The 13432-nt window shown below is 37.8% G+C and overlaps 2 protein-coding genes across 3 annotated transcripts in view; both read left to right on the top strand.

Annotated features, from left to right (window-relative positions):
* Positions 1 to 1582: 1582 nt before the first annotated feature.
* On the top strand, positions 1583 to 2743 carry LOC115856690 (spliceosome-associated protein CWC15 homolog). Its single transcript, XM_030863126.2, is given in 2 exon segments — positions 1583 to 1953; positions 2173 to 2743. Coding segments are annotated over 2 exon segments (696 nt in total). The 5' UTR covers positions 1583 to 1605; the 3' UTR covers positions 2521 to 2743.
* A 7741-nt stretch (positions 2744 to 10484) lies between these two features.
* ANGPT1 (angiopoietin 1) overlaps positions 10485 to 13432 on the top strand; it is a 250691-nt gene continuing 247743 nt past the window's right edge. For both annotated transcript variants that reach the window (XM_030863092.2, XM_030863091.2), the window contains exon 1: positions 10485 to 11134. In XM_030863092.2, coding sequence (XP_030718952.1) covers positions 10838 to 11134 — 297 coding nt within the window. In that variant the 5' untranslated portion in view covers positions 10485 to 10837. The remainder of the gene's footprint in view (positions 11135 to 13432) is intronic.

The following is a 13432-nucleotide window of genomic DNA, read 5'->3' as shown; positions in this document are numbered from 1 at the left end:
ATCTGTGAAATGGGTATTATATGCTTGTTTTGAGGGTTAAATTTGATAATATATGTAAAATGATTGACATACAGTAAATATATTTGTTAACTTGATAGCTTTCATCTTCAACTATTATAACTTTCCTTTGGTCTAATTGGCTATCAAGTTCTGTGCTTCTTATTGGTGTAACAAATAAGGAAATGTATGTTAAAAATCAGGAGGATAGTTAATTTGGGAATTCAACCGAGGTTCTCAGAGAACTGACTGAGAGTTTATATATATGTAATGATTAAAAGCTTCATCTCTGGAGTCAGAGAACCCTGGGTTTGAGTTCTGTCCAAAACTTTTCCGTTTGTTTTCCTCTGAAAAATGATGGTAATAAAAGTTCCCTACATATTGGGTTATTGTGATTGTAACAGAACAGATAATGCAAGTACAATGATTAGCACAGTCCTGGACATATCTTAGGTATTCAATAAATGTTAACTATTATTAAACTGAGGGTAATTGATTCCTAACTGCTCCTTTAAATATTAACTCTCCTTTTTCCTCTTTTGAACTGGTGTGTTTTTATAGCTCTTTGAGGTATGTTAGGAAGGAATGTAAATTCTCCAAGGGGAATGCAACTATTGAAAAGAAATTTGTTTACTATTTCCTCAACACTCTTCTAAATGCAAGACCGAAAAGCAGTGAAGATTTACTTTTCAAACACTGAATAACTTCACTATTATTTCCATTGCCAGAATTAAGAGAAAAGCTGTTGAAACTCCTGGTCAATCATTAGTTTCAATTTCAGGCCTTCAGTTGGGCATTTCTGTCAGTGGACAGCCTTACAAAATAGGGCTGCTGCCAGTTCTCTGCTGTGACTTCCTGGCTGGGATGTAGGGAAGTCCTTCATACGCTCTCTGGCAGTGTAAGTGGAGAAACCTCTATTTCAAAGGCTTTTTTTTTTTTGTATTTTTTATTTGACTACAGAATGGAAATAATCCCCCAAATACTCTGGACATGATGCAAACTGATCTTGAGGGACTGCAATATAGTCTTTTCCATAGATATAGTGACTGGAGGTACTGTTTTATTCATTTTGCAAGAAAGGGTGACTCTGGTGTTGATAGCAGTAAGTCTTGTTTCCCAAAGTGTGGTACAAATTCCACTGGGGATATGAAATATTTGATGCGTGTTGCATGGACAGATGCTTATTTTAATATTTAGTGTTTATTTTAATATACATTAGGAAAAAGCACACATGCTTGTTTTCCCAGATACTCTTGTTTAAGGTAAATCTAAAATACATAGAAAGCTTAAACTTTGAGGTAAGGAAACAGGTAAACAGTAGTATAAGCGGCATGTATGCAGTTTTGATAAATACAGTGAAGGTGAATGTGATACAGATTCAGGAAACATTTTGCAAAACATGCAGGCTGTTTGGTACCTCAGGAGCTAACAGTCCATCTGTATATATCACAAGTAGAAGGAACATTTACCGATAGAGAATGAAATGGCTATGACAATCTTTTCCATTTTTGTATGGTTGTCTTCTATTCTAGCCTTTCTTTCTTTGCCACAATTGTCCCCTTTAAAGATTTTTACTAAAAGTGAGCAGCAGCAGGAAAGCAGACTAAGATGACAACAGCAGCTAGGCCAACTTTTGAACCTGCAAGAGGGGGGAGAGGTAAAGGAGAAGGTGATTTGAGCCAACTCTCAAAGCAATATTCAAGCAGAGACCTACCCTCTCATACAAAGATAAAATATAGACAGACCACTCAGGATGCCCCTGAAGAAGTTCAGAACCGTGACTTCAGGAGAGAGTTGGAAGAGAGAGAGAGAGCTGCTGCAAGAGAAAAAAACAGAGACCGACCAACCCGAGAACATACAACCTCCTCTTCAGTGTCAAAGAAGCCTCGGTTGGACCAGATTCCCGCTGCCAACCTCAATGCAGGCGACCCTCTAACAGATGAGGAAGATGAAGATTTTGAAGAGGGGGGGCTTCCCTGGTGGCGCAGTGGTTGAGAGTCCGCCTGCCGATGCAGGGGACACGGGTTCATGCCCCAGTCTGGGAAGATCCCACATTCCGCGAAGCGGCTGGGCCCGTGAGCCATGACTGCTGAGCCTGCGCGTCCGGAGCCTGTGCTCCGTGATGGGAGAGGCCACAACAGTGAGAGGCCTGCGTACCACAAAAAAAAAAAAAAAAAAGATTTTGAAGAGAAGAGTGATGATGATGATACTGCAGCTCTTCTTGCGGAGCTGGAAAAAATTTAAAAAGAAAGAGCTGAAGAGCAGTCCAGGAAGGAACAAGAACAAAAGGCTGAAGAAGAAAGGATTTGTATGGAAAACATTCTGAGTAGAAACCCTCTCCTTAATCTCACTGGCCCATCCCAGCCTCAGGCCAACTTCAAAGTTAAAAGAAGGTGGGATGATGATGTTGTTTTCAAGAACTGTGCAAAAGGTGTAGATGATCAGAAGAAAGACAAAAGATTTGTAAATGATACGCTGCGATCTGAATTTCACAAAAAGTTCATGGAAAAATATATTAAATAGTACAGTTTTATGTGCTTAATTAAAGGCTGTAAAATGTAAACGATATGACTTTATTTTGGTTTTTTTGTTTTTCTCTTCCCCCCCATCTAAATTGTGTATAGGCTTCCCTAATTTTAAGTTCCAAAGTATCTTTTCCTTTATTGATTCCTAACTTGATAAGGACTGGGAATTGGTTTCACCAGTTGCCATCTCAGTATTTCCAGTCATACGTTTTTCTTTTGAATATGGGAAAAGGAATCTGCTTGTAATAAATATTTTTAATAATCTGTGTCAAAAAAAAAAGATTTTTACTAATTACAAGAGAAAGATAAAGAGGAAAGAACCAACACACATGTTCAGTGAAAAATAAGGTATACATTTTTTAGATTTAATGGGTGCTTCATTTAAGATTACCATTAAAAATGATGTCTTTGCCTATCAATTTATGAAGTAAGAGCCTGGTTAAAGCCATTATATAATATTTTCACATGTTTTATATGCCACTGGAATTTATTTTCTAATTTAATTGCCAAATTCCTAATCTGATTAGATTATTAGGGGAAGCAAAATTAGTATTGGAGAAAAAAATAGATAAAATAAGGTTTTCTTTACTTTTGTGCAAGTCATGCCAGGCTGTATGTTTCATGTAAGATTAATAGAGGAGTGTTTCAGTTCTCTTTCATTTTATCAGAGGCAAACACTTGCTAGTTTATCTTACCATCCCAGGAAACAGAATGGGGTGATATATGCCACAAGTCTAGTCATAAAAGAAGTTCTTGAAAATAAGGTCATCTTGTTGAATTGGCCAGAAATGAGTTGGATAACAAGTCATGCTGATGAAGCCATAAATGGCGTCCACATTGCTACCATGGTTTCCAGAGAATAAAATTCTTATCATGCTACCAAATGTGACTGGTTTATAAGTCTGACCTAATGGTGTCTCTGTGAAGTAGTATATTCTTACTAATTGTTTCCAACTTGTTTCATTCATTCAACAAATATTTATTGAGCACGTATTATGTGTCGGGCACTAACTGTTGCAGCTGTGGGTGATGCAGCAGTGAGAAAAAACATTGAAGTCCTTGCCCTCAAGGAAACCAGAGCTGTTTATGTGAACTACCATTGCAAACATGGTCACCCTCCTATATGAAAATGTGCTTCTTAATTAAATATTCTGATTTTTAAGAGGTTCAGAAGTGATTTTAAACAATTAAAAAGATGAAATGAGGGGATATGAAGTCAGGCCGTAAGATTCAATTAAACAAGTTTAAAAGCAGGACTATTTTTGAACACAAGAAAGAGAACTCACATTTTCAAACAACAAGAACTAACATTTAAAGCACTTGATATGCTCTAGACACTTTGCTCAGTACTTTATATCCATTATCTTATTTAATCTTCACATCTCCCTTATATAAGTGGTACTGTATTATCATCTTCATTTTATGGATCAGCACACTGAGCTTAGACTAATTAAATGTCTTGTCCACTGTAATCCAATCTTGTTTACTAGCATAAACAAGAAATAAACAAAACTAAAGCAATCCGTCTCCTACCTTGACATCTATGGAGCAGTTTATCCAATTTGGCGGGAGGAAACAGAAAAGATTAGATTAACACAGAGTATGAATGCAAGACTAAAAATCAAAGAGTGATAGATTTTAGAAAAATTCAGGGATCTTATTTCCCTGAAATAAGTGATTGATCCTTTTTCTTCCTCTACCTCTGACGAGCAGAGGTTGTCACAACTCTCTAATCACAAATACAAAATAACAAAGTCCTCTATGTTTAAGTCACCGCTCAATGGAGGGAATTTATCAGCTTTGGCTACAAGGATTAGCCACAATCCAAGTGCTGTTGGATATACATGAGTCTTCAAATGGTGATTCCAGCCATTCCTTTCAAATACGTGCTATTTCTTAGTTTCTGAGAACATTTAAAATACGTTTTTTCCTGAACTTGGAAAAGTTAAGACAGAGAGACCTTCATGTTTTTCTCTCATCTAGTATTCAAGACTTCTGTAGGGAAAAAAAGAGAGAGTAAATGCAAAGTGTTTTATATGCTTTTTCCTGTAATAAAATCTCATTTTACTGGATCTTCAATGGAAATCTTTCTCCATTCTGGTATGAGGGGAATTTTGGCATCTGTATTTCTACTTGGTACAGTCTCCAGCTGTTTGTTTACTTTTCTGACTTGGGTACTTGTAGAAGTTATCTCTGTTGTAGAATTAACAAGTAATCTCACTCTGGAAAGTATTTCTGCAGTGTTTCTTGAATGGTTCTTCAACCATGGCAATGTCCATGAGTGGCTAGGAGTGTTAGGTATTATTCCACTGCCACTCCGGGGATTTGCTTTGGAATCCATGGACTCTGAGCCTCTTATGTAGCTCTCCAGAAAGTGAGGTTTGGGGGCTTAGGCAAGATCAGCACAGGAAAACCTCCAAGGGAGAGTGATTCTTCTATGTCTTCAGATCTCATCATCAAGAATGAAAGTGAATGAGTCAGTCAGACAGTCAGCTGGATCACAAATATTTATCAGTTGCCGCCTATGTGCCAGGAAAAGGGTACAGAGTGATCAAAAAGACAGATAAAACCCTAGGGAGGCTCTAAGCTAGTATGAAAGACCAACATGAAGTAAATGACTTTGGGTCAATATTAACAGTCTAAGTAAACCAGATGTTAGTCATTTCTGTATATGGAGCAAGGACCAATGATTCTTCTCACTCGCCCTAAAGAAGTCACTTGCCCAAAAGCATATATTTTACTGAAAGTGATGAGAGATTTTTACCTCATAGGAAATGCCGTTTTGCTCCAGATCTCCGTACTTGATATATCTCTCCCAGTTTCTCATAGCCACAAAGCCACAAGCTTCCTCTCTCTTTTGACTCTTCTCTAAACCTCTTTGGCTCCAGTCCTCCATTTCCAGATCTCTCCTTGCATCCCTTCTCTCCTTTCTTAGGTAGACAATTAATTCTGTCTCATCTCTTTCCAGCTTGCATAGCTGCAATTAAAAACTGACTTAGCAAGCAGCACACCCACTAATTACCAAGAATTTCTCTCATTAGAAGGCAGGGGAATATTTATATAATAATTTTTATTTCCTCACCTACCTATATATCTCCACCCACTGCAGTGTCTTCCTCATCCCCACCCACTGCAGTGTTTTCACCTCTTTGCAAAGTCTTCCCAAATGGTTTGAGAGTTCCCAACTGATATTTCACATGTCCCTACAAAGTGCTGTCAATCACCAGGTGATATCCTCCCTCTTTTTCTTTTTCTGTTAGCCCCCTGTGGTTTTTTCATCTGTTGTGGATACTTTTGATGCCTACACAGTCACATGAAGGGGTCTTGGCTCTCCCTCCAGGGTTTTCAGCCAAGTGCCCTCCTTTTAGACATAGCTGCCAGTACCATAGCCCCACTGATATTCTTGAGCCCTAAAAGTGCTAGGGCAGAGCCATAGAATATGGTACTCCTAGAAATAGAATATATTCTAAGAATATATTCATAGGATATGTGCTGAATGACATTGTGTTTAGTATGCAAGGAGGGGGAATGCTTTCCCACTCCTTTCTACCTTTCCCACCCCTTGCCATCACAGGGGTCATATGAATACTAGAGGAGTATCTGATGGTGTTTTTGAGAAATAAACTCTTATATTGTATAATTTTATTTTAGCACATGATAATCATGATATATAACAGGTGATATGGCACAGGACTGATCGTTCAGAACGGACCCAAAATATAACTTGAACAATCAGATTGGATGTTTGTTAGCAGATAGGACAAATATATTGGTGCATCCTAGCTTAATATTAGCTCTGTTTTGGAAGATCGTAACATGAATCCATGAAGGCTGTGGTTGGGAAGAGAAGGAGACCAGTCTTAACTATAGAAGCCATGTTATTCCTGTCTCCTAAATTAAGAAATGTTTTCTCTCTGTTTTCTAGTACTCAGGTATTGTTGGAGGCATTATGGTTCATAGGGATGTGAATATAGGCTCCAGAGTTAGATGGACTGAGGATCAAATTCCTGTTCTGCCACAAAAAGATCATGGTCTTGGGCAGTTAACCTCTATATGCTATAATTTTCTTATCTGCAAAATGGGAATAAAATGCATAATTATTGGGGTGCTGTAAATATTAAATGAGGAAATTATTATTTTTTTTCTTTTGCTGTACGCGGGCCTCTCACCGCTGTGGCATCTCCCATTGCGGAGCACAGGCTCCGGACGCGCAGGCCCGGCGGCCACGGCTCACAGGCCCAGCCGCTCAGCGGCACGCGGGATCCTCCCAGACCGGGGCACGAACCCGTGTCCCCTGCATCGGCAGGCGGACTCTCAACCACTGCGCCACCAGGGAAGCCCGAGGAAATTAATTTTTTAAGGGTTAAAAAATGTTATGCATTATTATTGTACCACGTTCTTGTGTCTAACTCATTCTTTAGAATAACTTTGGCTTCATCCTAACTCTAGGCTCATCCAGTCAATGCAACAGATGTGGCCAGTCATGTAGTAGTTAGATACTAAGTAATTAATTAGCTCATTCACTCATTTCTTTTTCTTTTTTTTTTTTTTTTCTTTTTTGCCGTACGCGGGCCTCTCACTGTTGTGGCCTCTCCTGTTGCGGAGCACAGGCTCCGGACGCCCAGGCTCAGCAGCCATGGCTTATGGGCCCAGCCTCTCCACTGCACGTGGGATCTTCCCGGACCGGGGCACGAACCCGTGTCCCCTGCATCGGCAGATGGACTCTCAACCACTGGGCCACCAGTGAAGCCCCCACTCATTTCTTTAATTCTTTCATTCCTTCCACTAAAGGGCATAGTAAGCACTGGAGACCAATGATGAAAATGAGGAGATGACTTTATGAGCTCACAGTTAGAGGGGATACAGACCAAAAAAGAAATAATTCGAAAGCAGTGTGAGAAGTGCCATTATGGAGATAAGAAGAGAAGGTTATTGAAATGCATCAGAGAAAAGCCAATTATTATGCCTGGAGAAATTAAGAAAGCCTCACAAAAGAAGTAGTAAAAACTTGTTCTTAGGACAGATTTAGGGCCATCAATTTCCCATATAAGAGGTCTTCCCTATCCTACTGGAAATTTCTGGATGAGCGTAACATTTCCTGGGACTATTGTAGATATGAGATCAGAATCTTAAAGCATATACCTCCTTATTCCAGAGCTCTGATAATGCAAATAAAATACAAAGATACAAGACTTTCAAGATTAAGCTACCTTAGTATTCAATTGAATAAAATTATTAATTCTTTAGAACATTTTTTAACTTTTTTTGAGGTATGGTAGAGGAATTAAAAAAAATATGGCTTGTTTTTCATGTTACTTCTTAAATTCTAAAGTCTTCTAAATTGCATCATTTCTGAATAATCAGCAACAACAACCAACAGTATTGCTACTGGTTAGGTTTAGTCCCTGAAAGCATATGGTCTTTAAAGTATGTCCTTAGGATCTTCTAATGCACCCAGTGTCTCCTCAGCTGAAGTCCCAAAACACATAAGTCCATTTTGCATGTTCCTGTGTTTTCCAGTTGCTTAAAATTGATCTTGAGATTTTTTTTTTGGATTGACATCAGTACTTCCAGTGTTACGTTTTTTTGTTTCGTTATTTTTCTGGAAAATAAATCTGTCTCTCTTTCTCTTACTGTTTCTCTGTCCCCTCCTTTCTTTTTTTAATTTTTATTTTTACCTTTCTTAGTTGTCTACTTTCCCCTCAGGAAGTTATGCATTCCTTCTTTTCATTTGTTCAGATTGGAAAAGTTTAAATGAACAAGCATATGTAGATACACACAGACACACACACACACACACACACACACAAGGAGGAACAGATTTTTTAACAATCGTGGCTGTTACAAAACACAGGAGCACTTAAATAGAGATCTCACTACTGCCTTGTGTGTCTTCTGTCGATTTTTGGCTGTATTTAGTTCTTCATGAAGCACTTACAGGTGTTGGTCTTGGACTCTTTTCTTTCCAGGGATAATTTTTGAAGCAAGCAATGTTGGAAAATGTTCTCAGATAATCTGTACTCTGCCAGTGCACTTTGTCCTTGTGGGCCCTTAAAAAATCAGTTTCATGTGGGTTACCTGTCACTTTGTATGTTTGCTTTTTAGGTACGAAAAAGGATTAAATCACTTTGGTTGTATAAAATGGCTTTTAATCAGTTCTTTTTCTTCTAGGTACAATCACTTAACCTGCTTTAAGACTGTGAATCAGTGCAGCTGGAGCCCTTTTGGAAGCCTTTTGGCTGTTGTTGGGTTAGAAAAATAGAGTTGGAATCAGTTGGCCAGAGTTCACATACTGGCACCATCACTTGCTAGCTATGTGACTTGTGACCGATTAGCCTTTCTTTGATTCAGTTTTCCTATTGATAAAAATAGGGTCAAAGGTAATATCCATGTCTTAGGTTTGTTGGGATAATTAAATGAGATTGTGTGTAAGGAGTGTTTAGCATAGGCCTGGAAAATAGTAAGCTTTTAATAAGTGTCATTCTTATTATTGCATGTGAGTGACATAGCCAACAAGGAGACATGCAACATCAGGAAGAGGCTACAAAGGCAGTTCAAAGACTATCGCTATGTTTGGTATTACTTGCTTCCATATCTGTCAGTTCAGAAATTTGTTATTTGGTGTGGAAAGGACTGATAAGTCTTGGCACAATGTTTTCCCCCAAGTAAATCACATTTTTTTCTGGAATTTGTTTTGCCCTCTCCTCTAACTTCTCTTCACACGCCAGTCTCTAACCCCTACTGCCCTTCATCCACTGCCCTGCCCCTCCATTCCAGGACATGAGAGTCAACATCTGTCGCTTCGTTTTCACACCATGACTGCAGTTGGGAAACTCCGTTCCCCCAAATCCTTCCCAGTTCTTGGTGAAAGCCCCTGGTTATAATTCATGTTTTCCACACACACTTAGTAAAGATTTCAGTGCTGTAAAATTAATTCTATAATTATCACCTGTTCTTTATGTTCAAATGTTTACATGCTACATTTAAGAAATCACCTTCTGATAATTTTTATTTCTTTACTTAATAGAAGCACAGCAATTTCTCCCATACAGCACTTTGCTGCCTCATTAGCACACCTGATATGTTTGTTCTCAGATAGTTTGTCTATACATCCACAGGAGAATTTACGTAGAACTTCCATACCAGCATTAAAGATAGCCATAGCAACACCAAAGAGGGCCTTGTGAAATATATGATTACAATGTACCACGGGAATTAATAATTCTCAGGCCACTGTCTTAAATTGTAACCAGACTCTTTTTGTAAGGAAGTTGCTCAGTTTATGTACACAGAACACATAGGGCTGCATTCTAATTGGGGGACCAGTTTTATTTAAAATTTATATCTCAGAAAGTACTTAAATTATTCTATTTAATATGCCTATGCTATATTTGAGTGATGTTATGAAATGTTTTGCTAATTTGACCCTTCCTGATAATTTCCTAAAAGTCTAAGTGAATACAATGAAAGAATACCATCTCTAAAAATGGTTTTAATATCTTTTTCCCCAGAGTAATGAATAAATTTTTTTTTAATTAATAATTATAGAAATTTATCATTCACTATAAAAAGTAATTTTACTAGACACTATGTCAGTTTTCTTCTTCGGGTTCCCCAATTAAGTAGAACTTTAAAAACATGCTGTTAGTTTACTAGATTTTAGTAGGTCAGCATGCACACCAAAAGTGTATTAAGGTGGACTGCTCTATTGATTTGCGGTGAATATCCTAAAGGCTCAAGGCAGTTGTCTGCGGAAGGGGCGGGAGGGCCATACATGATCGAGGTCATGCGCATCTAGCCAATTTGTAAGACGATCCAGCCGCTCCAAGCCATCAGCAATTCTTAGCATAGGGGCACACTCATGCATTCTTGTCAAGTCATCTTGTGAAAGGCTGCCTGCTTCCAGCTTGGCTTGGATGTGCAACCTTAATAAAACTCACTGAGGTCTGGGAGAAAATAGCAGATCTGCAGCAGATAGGGTAGAGGAAAGGGTCTAGAATATGTACACGCAGCTGACTCAGGCAGGCTACACGCTGAACGGTTACACTGAGGAAACCATAAATCTCAGCTACTATGCAATAAATATCTCAAGTTTTAACTAAGGAAACTATCTTTACAGTGAAATTAAAAAAATAACATTTTAGAACAAAGCTAACAGATGGCTAGTTTTCTGTGATTCTTCTACAAAAGCTTTCTTTGAGAGGGGAAAAAGTCAAACAAACAAGCAGTTTTACCTGAAATAAAGAACTAGTTTAAAGGTCAGAAGAAAGGAGCAAGTTTTGCGAGAGGCACGGAAAGAGAGTGCTGGCAGTACAATGACAGTTTTCCTTTCCTTTGCTTTCCTCGCTGCTATTCTGACTCACATAGGGTGCAGCAACCAGCGCCGAAGTCCAGAAAACGGTGGGAGAAGATATAATCGGATTCAGCATGGGCAGTGTGCCTACACTTTCATTCTTCCAGAACACGACGGGAACTGTCGTGAGAGTACGACAGACCAGTACAACACAAACGCTCTGCAGAGAGATGCTCCACACGTGGAACAGGATTTCTCTTCCCAGAAACTTCAACATCTGGAGCATGTGATGGAAAATTATACTCAGTGGCTGCAAAAAGTAAGTGATTGCTTTCAGTTTCTAAATGCACGGAGCCTTTTCTGTTCTTGCAGTGCAGCTAACTTAGAGTTCCTTAGGGGAGCATGTGTGTGTTTACCTTTTGCTCCAGGGGGGCAGTGTTTGCAAATGCAAGACGGCGCTTTCCCTGTGACTTCACGGGTGAGCAAACGTTTTTTAGGCTTGTGCAAGCCTCTGAAGGTGTGGTGGCACCCCGTTTTGTATGCCTAATACTGGCACATTTTATCACATTTCTGGTTTTCCCTTATTTAAAATTTAGCTTAAGTTTTCTATCAAAATCCAACTTAAAAAATTGAATAAGTTAGTGAAAAAATAAAGTAATAATGACAATACTAGTTTAGGATCATATCGATTTTACACCAAGAAATTTTCTTCAGCTAGGACAGAAAATCATCACCAGATACTTATTTTTCAACCTCTAGTAAAGTTAATATGAAATGAGAGTAAATACAAAATATGATATTTGATTGGAGAACTTGAATAAGTATATAAAGGTAACAATTTCAGCAAGTAGTAGTATAGTAAAGGACTGATTTCTGTCATATATTTCTTCTGTCCTTGAGAAAAAATCAGGAAGATTTATTTTAATGTGAACTCATCAGGAAGAGGTTGTTTACCCACTATGAAAGGAGAAATTGAGCCAGTGGTGGCTGTTCCCGAAGATATGCACCTGCAGATTTGGGCTGAACACAACATGTAGGCTTTGGTATGTTCCTGAAGTACCTCTTTCCTCAGGACATTGTAGTTAAACACAGTGCAATATGGGAGTCTAAGTATCCAGATAAATGTTTATGTTGAGTATGCATTTAAATCCCAATTTGTAAAAATCAAATTAAACATTTTATTTAGTTATTTCTGTATAAATCATTTAAAAGTTTTTGTTGAAAATATGCCTATAAAGAAATAACATACTTTCTGCAGTTCATTCCCTCTTTACTCTCTGTTTAATTGTGTAACAGGTAAGCAGCAGATAACAAGTGTATTCAAATATATCACTGGAAAGGTGGCAATGTCAATGTCCCATTTGTGGAAAGCTTCTCCCCCAGGGATCTTTGCTAAAAATTCAGTTGGTGTGTATGGGTAGGAACGCAAGGAGTCTAGTCTTCTTTAAGTTAGTCAGAACAAACCCTTTAAGAAGATAAAAGATAGGGAAAGGACAGATGCTCTATTTTGTTCCTGTGTGGTCACGCTCACTTAGATCATCTCCTGCTGAATCATGCCGAGTAATAGTTATTTTACTTTTTGTCCACTAGGGACTGAACTAAGATCACTGTTATTTTATTTGACAAATTAACTAAAACTTAATAGTTTTAGAGTTTCCAAACCTGGAATTTTAGTTAATCTTTCTATTGTAGATTACAGGTGAAAAAATACATAGGCAAAATAATAGCAAGCAAGGAGAATTCTGCAGTCTTTTGATAATATAGCTTAAATTTCAGGCACTAATTACAGCAGCAGTTTATAATAGAATATATTTTTTTTCCTTTCACAGAACTTATTTCCGTCGTGAACAAGTGAATTTGGTTGAATAGCTTATTACTATTCTCAATATACCGCCCATATAGTTTTTAATGAGAATTTAATCATAAATTAGTCCGAATTCATTGAGGGAGGTGGAGAGGGAAATTTAGTTCCAAATTGTCTTCAATGAGCTATTCTACCAAAAATGTAATATTTTGTTTGCTTAAAATATACAATCAAAATGGTGATTTAAACATAGTAATGCGTATTTTTTTTGTTGCTGTGCAGTTATTAAGCAGTAGCAGGGTAAATACATGATTCTGCTGGTTTAAATCATGCCCAGGCTTCACATGTTAATGTTTGAAATAAATTTGATTTTTGTTTGCATTGTTTTTGGTCAATGATTATGAGATAGTTTTCAGATTATAGCCAGGCATAATTATGAAAATGTTCTTTGGTTATATTGACCCTTGCTAGCATGAATCAAGCCGAATATATGCTGAAAATGTCCCTGTTGGTATGAGTCAGAGCAGTTTGGCTTGACTATTGTCCGTTTAAATTTGCACGTCTTTTGTCATTGTTAATGTGATTGGTTGGAGGATCAAGAAACCAAATAAATGCATTCAGCAAAGAACTTGCTAAAGGCTTTCATAAATTTCCCTTAATTAGAGGTTTTCCATACTTCAAGTTCTAAATTTCATGTAAGGTACTTATTTTGATAATTCAAATGTAAATCTTTGTTATTGTAACCATTTGGTATGCTTAATACTATAATTTGTACTACTTCTATTTTGATTCCCAGTAGTTGTGTTAGGATAA

This window comes from Globicephala melas, chromosome 17 (assembly GCF_963455315.2).
Source record: "Globicephala melas chromosome 17, mGloMel1.2, whole genome shotgun sequence".
Classification (NCBI taxonomy): Eukaryota; Metazoa; Chordata; class Mammalia; order Artiodactyla; family Delphinidae; genus Globicephala; species Globicephala melas.
Note: the sequence above shows the minus strand (reverse complement) of the source record. Positions and strands in the feature narration are given on the sequence as shown.